The sequence below is a fragment of the Ornithorhynchus anatinus genome, chromosome X5 (assembly GCF_004115215.2).
Source record: "Ornithorhynchus anatinus isolate Pmale09 chromosome X5, mOrnAna1.pri.v4, whole genome shotgun sequence".
NCBI classification, from domain to species: Eukaryota; Metazoa; Chordata; class Mammalia; order Monotremata; family Ornithorhynchidae; genus Ornithorhynchus; species Ornithorhynchus anatinus.
The window spans coordinates 3001661-3015950 of record NC_041753.1 but is presented as its reverse complement, the minus strand read 5'-3'; the positions used below and the strand labels follow the sequence as shown (position 1 = coordinate 3015950).

The 14290-nt window shown below is 51.7% G+C and overlaps 1 protein-coding gene across 2 annotated transcripts; it reads right to left on the bottom strand.

The window, feature by feature from the left end:
• Positions 1-653: 653 nt before the first annotated feature.
• Positions 654-11732, bottom strand: SLAMF8 (SLAM family member 8). 2 transcript variants are annotated; one of them, XM_029054785.2, is made up of 6 exons: positions 11318-11730; positions 7561-7902; positions 6015-6332; positions 2555-2662; positions 2278-2339; positions 654-1835 (listed from the first exon to the last, which is right to left on the bottom strand). In XM_029054785.2, exons 1-6 carry the CDS (start codon positions 11523-11525, stop codon positions 1698-1700), a joined length of 1176 nt encoding a protein of 391 aa, XP_028910618.1. In that variant the 5' UTR covers positions 11526-11730; the 3' UTR covers positions 654-1697. The 2 variants fall into 2 exon arrangements, 1 of the variants encoding a protein (XP_028910618.1); XR_003755924.2 differs by having other exon boundaries at positions 1748-1835; positions 2202-2339; positions 11318-11732.
• Between the last annotated feature and the right edge of the window lie 2558 nt (positions 11733-14290).

Sequence of the window (14290 nt, the reverse complement as noted above, 5' to 3'; positions counted from 1 at the left end):
TCTGCCTTTTGCTCTCTGTCTCTTTCCTCTCTTTCGCTATCTTTGTCTCTCTGTCTCTTTACCTTTCTCTCTCTGTGACACTGCCTTCTCTCCTCTCTCTTTCTCTTTCCATCTCCCTGTGCCTTTTTGCCTGACTTTCTCTGTCTCTCTGTCGCATTGCCTTTCACTCTGCATCACTTTCTCTTCTGTCTTTTAATCAGTCTTTTTGTGTCTCTTCTCCTCTCTTTGTCTTTCTGTCTCTCCATCTAACTTTCTGTCCTTTCTTGGTCTTTGTTTCTTCTTCTTTCTGCCTCTATCTTCACTTTTTCACAGTCTCTTTGACTCTCTGTCTTTTTCTCAGTCTCCTTTCTCTCTTCCCCTCTTACTTCTCAGTCTTTCCATTTCCTCTCCGTCTCTTTGCCTCTCTTTGTCTCTCTTTGTCTCTCTCTCCTCCCCGTCCCTGCCGCTCCTTTTCTGTGTTCCTCTCTTTGCCTTTATGTCTCTGTCTTTTTCTCACTGTCTCTCCTCACTTTCTTTCTGCTTCTGTCTCTCAGTCTTTCTCTCTGTCTCCTGGTCTTTTTCTCTGTCTGTGTCTCTGTCTTTTTCCTTTCTCTGCCTCCTTCTCTTTCTCGCTTCTTTTTGTCTTTCTCCCTTCTCTCTCTCTTTCTGATTTTCTTTGTTTGTCTCTCTATCTCTGTCTCCATCTCCCTTTCACTTCTTTCCCTTATTCTATCCCTCTCTCCCTTTCTACCCATGGGTCAGTGTTGGGTTTGGGTTTGGAGTTAGTAGTTGATTAAGAATTAGAGTTAGGGTCGGGGTTTTGACCGGGTAGTGATGGGGTTTGGCAGGGGTTGGATGAAGGTGAAGGGTAGGTTTGGGATTGGATTTAGGCGGCAGAGAAGGAGAATTTGAGCTGGGGCTGGGGCAGGGTTAGATTGGTTTGGAGTTAGGGTTAGGATAGGATTAAACTGAGGTTAGGTTTAGGGTTAAGATAGGGTTAGACTGAAGTTAGGGTTAGGTTCAGGATAGTTATACTGAGGTTGGGTTTGGGATAGGATTAAATTGAGGATGGGTTTAGGATAGGGTTATCCTGAGGTTGGGGTTAGGGTAAAAGTCAGGGTTACAGTTAGAAGTTTGGGTTAGGGTAAAGATTGGGGTTCAGGTTGAAGGTTAATGGTTAAGGTTACAGGTGAAGATTGAGGTTAGGATTAGGGTTAGGTTAGGGTTATACTGAGATTGGGGTTGGGATAGGATAATACTGAGGTTAAGGTTAGGGTAGGGTGAAGACTGAAGTTAGTGTTTGGGTTAGAATTACGATGCTGGGAGCTGGGTTGGCCTGATGTTGAGGCATAGGTGTTAAAGTTTAAAGATTAGGATTGGGATTGGGTTTAGGGCTAGGAGAAATGCCAGGCCCATAGAGAAGTTGCCTCTTCCTGTGACCCATGGCCTGCTCTCTGCCTCAGCTCTCAGGCTAGGATGGGGCTTCACCTCCCATCTAGACTGGAAGCTTGGTGTGGGCAGGGAATGGGTTTACCAACTTGGTTACGCTGTACTCTCCCACGCTTCCAGTACAGTGCTCTTACACACAGTAAACACTCAATAAATATATAGATCGGAGGGTACAGTGGCCGGGAGGTGGGGAACAGTTCAATGGGCGAACCGCCATGGGGTGAAAAACTTGTTCCTGAAGTCCTGCCCGCGGTCCCATCTTTTCCTGGTCACTGGGAAGGGGGGTTGGAGAGCCGAGGGTGACATTCTCCGCAGTGATCTCTCTCTTCTTGGAACCCCAAAGGACATTCTGGGGTCTCTCCAATCACGATGTGTGGGGGAGCATGGTCGGAGGAAGAGGGGGTCTCCTGGAGAGAGGGAGGGGAGAAGCCAGAGGGGTGGACCACCTTTTCTAACTTTTACTAAAATGCTTCCTCCCATCCCACAGCCTACTTTCTCTTAGGTCCCGCCTCATTTCTCTCAAGAAGCGTTGGCCAGGGCTGTGGCGGGGAAGGGGAAAGAACCAACCCCGGGGAGTTAAGCAATCCCCACCACGCCCCAAGTTATTTTCCTCATTTGTGTCCCTCACCCCATTCTCGCTTCCCCCCAACCTCAAGAACCATGGGGTGGGTAGGAGGCGGGAGAGGGGAAGGGGGCTCTGCTCCAGCTTTCCTCCTCCTGCTTCCCTCCACCTTCCCCCATGTGCATGCCCCCCCAACCTTACACTGACCCACCTCCTGACCCCCGAGGGCAATTGGAGTAGGTGGATGGGAGGGGAAGTCCTTGAGCAAGGGGTAGTGGGTGCTACACCTGGGGAGTTTCTGTGTCCAGGGAGGAGGTGGTGGAGGACAGGTCCTGTTTCCTTTTACTCCCTGGAAGGCAGAACACAGAGAACAGGAGATGTCATTCCATCCATCCCCCTGCCTGGGGGCCAGGCCACGCTCCTTCCAATCTGCACCGGTCTCCTCCACTGATTCCCCAACTTCTGACCGGGTGATGGCAGGAGGCTGGTGAGGAGATGGGTCGGACCCAATTTACCCCCTCCCCCACGCCAGCAGTGGCAGCGAAGACCCCGCCCGGCACTAACCTGAGCAGAAGGTGCAGTGTCTCAGGGTGATGACAGCCACAAGCAGCAAGACCACAGCCACGGGAAGTGCTACCAGCATGATGTCCCAATAGGGCCTCTTCTCAGCCTCTGGAAGGAGCAGGGCAGGGACAGCGGAAAGCCTCGTGAAGTGGAGTACCTTTTCACCGTGCCTCATTCTCACCTGTCCCACCACCGACCCCTGGCCCACGCCCTACCTCTGGCCTGGAATGCCCTCCCTACTCAAATCCCGCAAACAATCCTCCTTCAAGCCCTAGTGAAGGCTCACCTCCTCCAAGAGGCCTTCCCAGAATAAGCCCCCCTTTTCCTCAGCTTCCTCTCCCCATCACCCCGACTGGCTCCCTTTTCTGTACCCCCCGGCCCCACAGCACTTGTGTATATATGAACATATCTATAATTCTATTTATTTATATTAATGCCTGTTTACTTGTTTTGATGTGTGTATTTCTATAATTCTATTTATGCATATTGATGCCTCTTTACTTGTTTTGATGTCTGTCTCCCCTCTTCTAGACTGTAAACCCACTTTGGGGAGGGATTGTCTCTTTTTATTGCCTAATTGTACTTTCCAAGCGCTTAGTACAGTGCTCTGCACACAGTAAGCGCTTGTCTCTGTTGCCGAATTGTACATTCCAGGCGCTTAGTACAGTGCTCTGCACATAGTAAGCGCTCAATAAATACTATTGAATGAATAAATACCGATTAAATGAATGAATGAAAAGCCCATCCTCCCACCCACCATACCAATAGCGCCACCTGCTGGGAAGAACAGGGAGTGAGGAGTCAGGAGCCGCGGGTTCTAGTCCAGTCTGCCCCTGACCTGCTGTGTGACCACGGGCCTGTCAGTGACCCTCTCTGAGCCTTCCCGGTCCCATCTGTGAAATGGGGCTCGTTCCCACCCCATGCTTCTATCTCAGAGTCAGTCTACTGCCTCACAACAGGCCTTCCATAAGGCAAAGCCAATGAGCCCCGACCTCCTCTCCGTCCCCGGTTCTCGCCTATCCCGCCCTCGACCCCTGGGCCACGTCCTCCCGCTGTCCCGGAATGCCCTCCCTCCTCACCTCCGCCAAACTAATTCTCTTCCCCTCTTCAAAACCCTACTTAGAGCTCACCTCCTCCAAGAGGCCTTCCCAGACTGAGCTTCCCCTTTTCCCTCTGCTCCCCCTCTACCCTCCCTTCACCTCCCCTCAGCTAAGCCCTCTTTTCCCCCTTTCCCTCTGCTCCTCCCCCTCTCTCTTCTCCTCCCCTCAGCACTGTGCTCGTTCGCTCAATTGTATATATTTTCATTACCCTATTTTTGTTAATGAGATGTACATCACCTCGATTCTATTTATTGCTACTGTTTTAATGAGATGTTCATCCCCTTGATTCTATTTATTGCTGTTGTTTTTGTCTGTCTCCCCCCATTAGACTGTAAGCCCGTCAATGGGCAGGGACTGTCTCTATCTGTTGCCGATTTGTGCATTCCAAGTGTTTAATACATTGCTCTGCACATAGTAAGCGCTCGATAAATATTATTGAATGAATGAGTGAATTGAGCGGTACTGGTGGAGATTCTGGGACAGGGTCGGGGGATTCTTTGAGGGATTGTGATGTCACTAAGATTTAAGGGACTTTGAAATCATGGGGGGGGGGGGCAGGGTCAAGTCAAGTTCTTGACTGGGTTCTAATGACTCTAGGGTGTGGGGTTAAGGGCCTGGTTTTAGCTGACTTCGAAGATTATGATGTCACCCGGAGGGGTTTTCTTTGAGGGATTATGATGTCACAAAGATTTAAGAGATTATGATGTCATCTGGCAGGGAGGGGTGAAGGGCCAAGGTCTTGACTAGGTTCTGATGTCTCTAGGGGTGGGGTTAAGAGCCTAGCTCTTAGCTGGCTTCTAAAATGAGATGTCATCAGGGAACAGGGTTGTGGGCGGGTTTTTTAGCTGGTTATAGAGAGTTATGATGTCATTAGGGGTAGATTTAAAAGCCGAGGTTACCCGTTGGGTACTTATGGGTCACCTCTTTCTTTTTCCTCCTCTCTTTCTTTCTCCTCCTCCTCATCCTTCTCCAAAATGTATTTATGTTAGTGTCTGTCTCACCCTCTAGTAGGTAAGCTCACTGGCTTACCAAAATGTCTCCGGACTCTGTTGTAGTGTCCTTTCCCAAGCTCTTATCACAGTGCTGTGCAGACAGTAAGTGCTCAGTAAATACCACTAATTGATTGATTCTCCTCTTCCTCCTTGTCCTCCCACTCTTCTCTTCCCTCCTCCTTCTCCCCATACAATCAATCGATCGATCAGTGGTATTTACCGAGAGCTTACTGTGTGCAGAGCATTATACTAAGCACTTGGTAAATGACAATACAGCTGAGCTGGCAGGCATGTTCCCTGCCCACAAGGAACTTACAGTCTAGAGGGAGAGATGGACACTAATCTAAGTAAACAATAAGTCAATGGTATTTATTGAGTGCTATCCGTGTGCAGAGCACTGTACTAAGCACTTGGGAGACTACAGTATATCAGAGTTGCTCAACACATTCCCTTCCCTCAGTGAGTTCACTGTCTCCTCTTCCCTCCTCCTTCTCTCCCTCCCCTCCCACACTTCCCTTCCTTTCCCTCTTCCTTATCCCCCTCCTCCTCCTGCTCCTCTCCCTCCCTCATTACTCCTCCTTTTCCTCTTCCTTATCTCCTTTTCTCCTCCTCTTCCTCCTCCCTCTCCCACACTTCCCTCCCTTTTCCTCTTGCTTAACTCCCTCGTCCTCTCCATCTCCCACACTTCCCCTCCTCTTCCTCATCCCCCTCTTCCTTCTCTCCCTCCCTCTTTCCACTTTCCCTCTTTCTCCTCCTCTCCCTCCACTCCCCCTTTTCTTCCACTTCCTTATCCCCCCTCCTCTTTCTCTCCCTCCCTCTCCCCCACTTCCCCTCCTTTTCCTCTTCCTTCTCCCCCTCCTTCTCTCCCTTCCTTTCCCTCTTCCTCATCCCCCTCCCCCCTTCCCCTCCTTTTCCTCTTCCTTATCGCCCTGCTCCTCGCCCCCTCTCTCTGCTGTTCTGTTAGAGATGCAGCGTGGCTCAGTGGAAAGAGCCCGGGTTTCGGAGTCAGAGGTCATGAGTTCGAATCCCAGCTCCGTCACTTGGCAGCTGTGTGACTGTGGGCAAGTCACTTAACTTCTCTTTGCCTCAGTTCCCTCATCTGTAAAATGGGGATTAAGACTGTGAACTCCACGTGGGACAACCTGATTCCCTCTACTCCAGCGCGTAGAACAGTGCTTGGCACATAGTAAGCGCTAAATAAATAAATACCAACGTTCTGTTGCCCATTTGTACATTCCAAGCGCTCAGTACAGTTGCTCTGCACATAGTAAGCGCTCAATAAATACTACTGAATGAATGCTGTCCCCACACCTCTGCGGGTCGAAGGACAGGGTGGACGGGGCGGGGTCCGGGGGGGTCCCGTCCTACCTGGCCCACGGAGGCAGTGGTCCCAGGGGGTGACGGCCGTGGAGTGGCGGCTGACGGGGTTGGCGACGACGCAGGAGAAAGAGGCGTCCCGGTCCCCGGGGGGCAGGGAGACCCTCAGGACCCTGCCGCCCTCCAGGACGGAGGGCGGGTCCCCGGGGGGTCCCCCGACCGGCCCCCCGGGGGCCTCCCGCCGCCAACTGTAGGCCACGTCCGAGCCATTGCGGGCGTCGCAGGCCAGGAAGACGTGGCAGAGCCCCCCAGGGCGGGAGCCCCCCGCCTCGGCCATGAACACCTGCACCGTGGGCTTGGACACCGCCTCTGGATGGGGAAGAGACAGCGTCCGTGGCAGACCCCTCCCCACCCTCCAGGCCCGTCCCCCCTTCCCACCCCCAACCGCTCCCCCGCTTTCCCTGCTTTCCCTCCCCTTCTCTTCGGAGCCGGCGTGGCTCAGTGGCTATAGCCCGGGCTTGGGAGTCAGAGGACGTGGGTTCTAATTCCCATCCCGCCACTTGTCCGCCGTGTGGCCTTGGGCGAGCCACTTCGCTTCTCTGCCTCTCGGTGACTCAACTGGGAAATGGGGACGAAGACCGTGAGCCCCACAAGGCACAACCTCAGTACCTTGTATCTACCCCAGCGCTTAGAACAGGGCTCTGCACGTCGTAAGCGCTTAACAAATACCAGCATTATTATTATTATTACCTTGTATCTACCCCAGCGCTTAGAACAGTGCTTGGCACAGAGTAAGCACTTAACAAATACCATAATTAATTCATTTCCCACTTTTGGTCCCCCCGCCCCCCGTACCCCGACTCTCGTGTTCCCAGCCTTTCCTCTGCCTTTTCCTCCTCCTCCTCGCCCCACCCCACTCCTCTTCCTCCTCCTGTCCACTGGCCCCTGGATCCCCTTTTTGGGGGGCGGGAGTCTCTCCTCACCGGCCCCACCCCTTTCCACCCCGGTGGGGTGGAGGATTCTGCAGAGGCCCGGGGCGGGGGGCGAGGTGGGAGCCGTGTCGGGGCCACATCGGGGACTGTCAAGGGGTCGAGCCCGTGACACGTGCGGGGGCGGCGTCGGTAGCCGTGTCGGGGTCATGTTGTGGCCTTATCAAGGGTAGGGTCGGGGGTCGTGTTGGGGCCAAGTCGAGGCCGTGTCAGGGGCAGTGTCGGGGGTCATGTCGGGGCGGTATTGGGCGTCGGGTCGGGGACCTAGCGGGGTGCCTTGTCGGGGCTGGGTCGGGGGTCGTGTCGGGGCCGTGTCGTGGCCGAATAGGGGGGCAGAGACAAGGCCATGTCGGGGGCTGTGTCGGGGCTGTTTTGGGGGTCGGGTCTGGGGTCGAGTCCGGGCCGCGTCGGGGCCGTGTTGAGGGTCACGTCGAGGCCGTATCTTGGGCCACGTCGGGACCTTGTCGGGACTCTGGCGGGGCCACGTGAGGGACGGTGTCGGGGCTGTGTCGGGGCTGGGTCAGGACCGTGTCGGGGCGGTGTCCGGGGTGGGGTCGGGGGGAGATCCGCGTGGGGTATCCACACGGGTCGAGTAGGGGCCATCGCACCGTAGACGTGGAGCTGGACGGTGCGAGTCTGGACCTGTCCATGGGCATCGACGAGGAGCAGGGAGAAGTTGGAGCTGTCGGCCCGCTCCAGCCGCCGCACCTCCAGGCTCAGATTGCCCAGAAGCCGGGCCCGCCCAAGGAAACGGGAGCGGTACAAGGTCTGGGCCGAGCCGCCGAAGAACGTGGCCACCAGCTCCTCCGACGGACACAGCCTCCTCCAGATGACATCCCGCACATGGAAGCCCGGGCCCGGTTCCGCCTCCAGCAGCACCGTTGACCCCACCAGGCCCTCGACCCGGGAAGCCATCCCGGAGGCGGCGGCCGCCCCGGCCCGTCGCAGGCCTGAAATGGCAGGGGGACAAGGAGCCAGGTTCACGGGGGCCGCGGGGGCTGACCCAGGGACTAGGTCCGGCCTACTGTTTGTTCTAGCATCAGTCAGCCCATCGGTCAAAGCAGCCTGGGAGTCAGAAAGTCTTGGGTTCTGGTCCTGGCTCTGCCGCTTGCCTGCTGGGTGACCTTGGGCAGGTCACCTCACTTATTCATTCAGTCAATCATATTTATTGAGCGCTTTCTGTGTGCACGGCACTGTACTAAGCGCTTGAAAAGTACAATTCGGCAACAAGTAGAGACAATCAATCCCTCTCCACAACAGGCTCACAGTCTAGAAGGGGGGAGGGGGGGCCACGCTTCAGTTCCCTCATCTGGAAAGTGGGAATGGAGACGGTGAGCCTCATGTGGGACAGGGACTGTGTCCAACCCGATTTGTTTATACTCACCCCAGAGCTTAGTATAGCACCTGGCACATAGTAAGCGCATGACAAATACCACAATTATTACTATTATTGAGCGCTGACCGTGTACGGAGCACTGTACTAATTCAGTTCGTATTTACTGAGCTCATTTGCAAAACACTGTACTAAGCGTTTGGAAGAGTGCAATACAACAGTAAAGAGACACATTCCCTGACCACAAGGAGCTTTCTAAGAGCTTGAGAGAGTATGTTTATTGTTATAATGTACTCTCCCAAATACTTAGTACAGTGCTTTGCAAACAGCAAGCACTCAAGAAATATGATTGAGTTGAATTGAATTACAAAGAGCGATAAACAGACACATTCCCTGCCCACAAGGAGCTGACAGTCTAGAGGGGGAGACAGACGTTAATAGAAATAAATAAATGACAGATATGGACATGAGTGCTGTGGGACTGGGAGGGGGGATGAATAAAGGGAGCAAATCAGGGGGATGCACAAAGGAGTGGGAGAAGAGGAAAGGAGGGTTTAGGGAAGGCCTCTTGGAAGAGATAGGCTTTGAAGGTGGGGGAGAGGAATTGTCTGTCGGATATGAGGAGGGAGGGCATTCCGGGCCAGAAGTAGGACGTGGGCGAGAGCTCGCGGTGAGCTAGTCAAGATTAAAGCACAGTGAGAAGGTTAGCATTAGAGGGGCGAAGCGGGCGGCCTGGATTGCGGTAGGAGAGTAGCGAGGTGAGGTAGGAAAGGGCAAGGGGATTGAGAGCTTTAAAGAAGATGCAGGAAACGTGTCTGTTATATTCTTCTAGTGTCCTCTCCCAACCACTCAGTCCAGTACTCTGCATGCAGTGAGTGCTCAATAAATACCAACTATGGATTGACAGGAGCTGCCTATCATTTTTTTCATGGTATCTGTTAAGCTCTATGTGCCAGAGACTGTACTAAATGCTGGGTTCATACAAGGTGGGACACAGTCTCTGTCCCACATAAGACTCACAGTTTTCATACCCATTTTACAGATGAGGAAACTGGGGCATAGAGAGTAACAATAATAACAATGGTATTTGTTAAGCGCTTACTATGTGCCAGGCAATGTACTAAGCTTTGGGGTAGATACAAGCTAACCTGGTGGGACTCAGTCCATGTCCCACATTGGGCTCATAGTTTTCATCCCCATATTTTAGATGAGGTAACTGAGGCACAGAGAAGTGAAGTGACTTTCCCAAGGGCACACGGCAGACAAGTGGCAGAACTGGGATTAGAACTAGGATCCTTCTTACTCCCAGACCCGGGCTCTGTCCATTCCTTAGACCCTTCCAAGCCTCCGGTGGTCACCTGGACCCCCGGAAGCCCGTCTTCCGGTTCCCTGAGAAGTTAGTGCCCTGATGACTCTTGATTATCAGTGGCAGCAAGAAGGGAGAGGACAGAGAATGGAGAACGGAAACTGCGGAAAATCCAAAAGGCAGCGATTATCCTTGGTCTCGGGGAAGGGAAAGTGGGTAACAGAAACCCGTTGGAAACTCCAAAACACAGCAATTTCCATGGTCTCGGGGGAAGGGAAAGCAGATAATGGAAACTCATGGATAATCCAAAACACACTGATTATCCTCGGGGAAGGGGAACTGGATAACAGAAACCCATGCAAAATCCAAAACAGAACAATTATGCACGGCCTGAGGGAAGGGAAAGCAGAAAACAGAAACCCATGGATAAGCCAAACACACTGATTATGCTTGGAGAAGGGGAACTGGAGAACAGAAATCCATGAAAAATCCAAATCACAGTGATTATCCACAGCTTCAGGGAAAGGGAAGCAGATAATGGAAACCCGTGGATAATCCAAAACACCAATTCTCCACAGCTGTGGAGAAGGGAAAAGTGAGAGAAAGTGGGGACTGGAAATGCACATTTAATCCAGAGCATACTAATTACCCTCTGCCATGACGGAAGAAATTGGAGAGTGTGGACAAGGAAAAACCACAGATAAGCCAAAACGCACAGCTTATCCACAGCCATATGGTTGGAAATAGAGGGAGCGGGTATAATGGGAGTATACAAAAACTCCAAGCCAGGTTACCCGTGGCCTTGAAGGAACGGAGAGGAGATAGAACACGTAAACTCACAGACAACTCAAAATGCAGATTATCCTCAGCGATACGGGGGAAGGAAGCGGAAAGAGTGTAGCTATTGAAAGCCCACGGATAATGCAAGATGTATCGTATTATCCGTGGCCTCGGGGAAGAAGATGAGGTGAATGTGGATAATGGGGATCTGTGGGATTGAAGAGAACTGACTATACATAGTCCTGCTGGATGGAAATGGGGAGAGTGCAGATAATAGTAATCCCTGGATAAACTGAACTGTGGGAGAGAAATCAGGTGACAGGTGGCCCTGGGGGGCTGCTTGTTTGGGAGGCGACCCTTATGGAAGGGGTGCCCAGTCCCCTCACCCATCTGCACCCCATCCTTAGAAAAAGCAATGTGGCCTAGTGGATACAGCACGTGTCTGGCAGTCAGAGAGACCTGGGTTTTAGTCCCAGCTCTGTCCCTTGCCTGCTGGGTGACTGTGGCCAAGTCACTTCATTTCTCTGGGCCTCAGTTACCTCATCTATGAAATGGCCCCAAGTGTCCAACCTGATCATCGTGTATCTACCTCAGCCCTTAGCAGAGTGCCTGGCACGTAGTAAGCACTTAACAAAGACCACAAAAGAAAGCAGATGCGTCAGTCTCAGCCAGAGCTCCTTGTTGCCTCACTCAGACCGGCCCTAGCCCCCTCCACTCTTCTTCTTGCCCCCCTCACACTGTTCTCAGTCTGAGGGTCAACTCTGCCATGCCCCTGCCTCCCCGGGGGGACCACTAGATCTCACCCTCCCTTCTCAGCTACCCAGAGCACTTCACATCCTAGAACTAGAATTGGAAGACTCTTCTTGGGAGACCCCCAAAACCTCTACCCACTCCTCCCACCCAGTCACCCCCCATCACCCCCTCCACCAAACCCAAATCCCTTTACCTTCCCACAGAACCAGGCTCAGCAGTATCCACTTGACCATCTTGGCTACTGTGGGGCAGTGTGGGGGATGGGAGAACCAGACATGTGACCCTTCCTCCTCCCTCCCTGCCCATCCCGGGGGTCCCACAAACCCCAAAACTGAAACGTCCCGGGATCGGCGGATGTGGGTTGTCGCGGAAAACCCCAGCAGCGGGGAAAAAGGAATCATGACTCAGAACGAGAAAGTCCGGCCAGCAAAACGTCCCATGGATTGTGGAAGTCAAACTGATACAGCTGGGTCATGTCAACAGCTGAAAACTCTGTCTCCCCGGCCCAAGGCTCCATAACAGTGATAATAATATTTGCTAAGTGCTTACTATGTGTAAACACTGTACTAAATGCTGGGATGGATACAAGATAATCAGGTCTCACAAGGAACTCACGGTCTGAATAGGAGGGCGAACGGGGATTGAATCCCCAATTTGTGGATGAGGGAACTAGGGCACAGAGAAGTTAAGTGAAGTGTTCTCTATGTGCCGAGCACTGTACTAAACTCTGGGGTAAATACAAGATAATCAGGTTCCACATGGGATTCACAATCTGAGCAGGTGAGAGAAGAGATATTGAATCCCCACTTTTGAGAGATGAGGGAACTGGGGTTTAGAGAAGTTAAGGGAAGTGCTTTCTATGTATCAAGCACTGTACTAAGCACTGGGATAGATACAAGATAATCAGGTCCCCCATGGGACTCACAGTCTGAGTAGTCAGGAGATCAGGTATTGCATCTCCATTTTGCAGATGAGGGAAATGAGGCACAGAGAAGTGAAATGATTTACCCAAGGTCACCCAGCATAGCAGGGATTAGAACCCAGGTCCTCTGACTTCCAGGCTCATACTCTTTCCCTGAAATCCAGCAGGTGAAACCACTGGAAAATTGCTGGCTCTCTCTCTTCTGTCCCTCCTTGCGATGATAATGGTGGTATTTATTAGGCACTTACTATGTGACAAACACTGTGCTAAAATAGATAAATCAAGTTCACTCCCTGGTCCACGTGGCGTTCAGTTTAAGGAGGAGGGAGAAAGAGGGATAGGATTCCTCATTTTACAGCAGAAGAAACCGAGGCCCAGAGAAGTTAAGTGACTTGTCCAAGGTCACAGAACAGGCAAATAATAGCGTTGGGATTAGAACCCACGTCTCCCCATTCACCCTCTTTTTTTTAATGGTATCTGTTAAGCACTTACTATGTACCAGGCACTGTCTTAAGGGCTGGGGTAGATATAACCTGATTCGTCAGGTTGCACACAGTCCCTGTCCCACGAGGGGCTCACAGTCTCAATCCCCATTTTCCAGATGAGGTAATTGAGACACAGAGAAGTAACGTGGCTTGCCCAAGGCCACACTTTTCTAGTCATCATCATCTTCAATGGTACTTAATGGTATATAATGGTAGAGAAGCAGCATGGCTCAGTGGAAAGAGCGCGGGCTTGGGAGTCAGAGGTCACGGGTTCTAATTCCAGCTCCGCCGCTAGTCAGCTGTGTGACCTCGGGCAAGTCACTTAACTTCTCTGTGCCTCAGGTACCTCATCTGTCAAATGGGGATTAAAACTGTGAGCCCCACGTGGGACAACCTGATCACCTTGTATCCCCCAGCGCTTAGAACAGTGCTTTGCACCTAGTAAGCGCATAACAAATACCACAATTTTTATTTATTGAGCTCTTACTGTGCATTGAGCACTGCCCTAAGCACTTGGGAGAGTGCACTACAACAAGCTTGGTAGAAACGTTCCTTGCCCATAACAAGTTACCCCGTTGAGAGTGTAACCCCTTTGTGAGCAGGGAATGTGTGTAGTACAGAGCTCCCCCTTCTTTAGGTGCTTAATAAATACCAATTTCATTCTTCTGGTTACTACTATTATTAATAATAATTATGGTACTTGTTAAGCCTTTACTATGTGCCAAGCACTGTTCTAAGTCCTGGGGTAGATACAAAATAATCAGTTTGGACACAGTCCCTGTCCCACATAGGGCTCACAGTCTCATTCTTCACTTCAGAGCCCAATTTCTCCCAGCTGGGCTTTTCTTCCTCACTCATCCAACCTTCGCACCGTCTGGCTGAAGCCTTAGTCTCTCCCCTCATCTTTCCCCTTCTTTTTAGCTACTTTCCACACCACCAGTCCGGTTTGGGGGGGAGGTTTTCACCCACCTATCATTTTTTTTTTATGATACTTGTTAAGCACTTACTATGTGAGAGGCATTGTTCTAAAGCTCTGGGGTAGATACGAACTAATCAGGTTGGACACAGTCCACATCCCACATGGGCTCACAGTCTTAATCCCCCAGCGTGGCTCAGTGGAAAGAGCCTGGGCTTCGGAGGCAGAGGTCATGGGTTCGACTCCCGGCTCTGCCATTTGTCAGCTGTGTGACCGTGGGCAAGTCACTTCACTTCTCGGTGCCTCAGTTACCTCACCTGTAAAATGGGGATTAACTATGAGCCTCACGTGGGACAACCTGATTACCCTGTATCTACCCCAGCCTTAGAACAGTGTTCTGCACATAGTAAGCGCTTAACAAATAACATTTTACAGATGAGAGAACTGAAGCATAGAGAATAATAATGACGGTATTTGTTAAGCGCTTCCTATGTGCCAAGCACTGTTCTAAGTAAATACAAGGTAATCAGGTTGCCCCACGTGGGGCTCACAGTCTTAATCCAATTTTACAGATGAGGTAACTGAGGCACAGAGAAGTTAAGTGGCTCACCCAAGGTCATAGAGCAGAGAAATGGCGGAGATGGGATTAGAACACGCATCCTCCAACTCCCAAGCCCCCGCTCTTTTCACTGAGCCACGCTGAGAAGTGAAGTGACTTGCCCGGGGTCACTCAGCGTACACCGTTATGGGCAGGGAGCATGGCTGCTAATTCTGTTGTAATCTCTCAAGCGTTTAGTACTGCACATAGTAAGTGCCGAAAAAATACCACTGATGGATTGATTC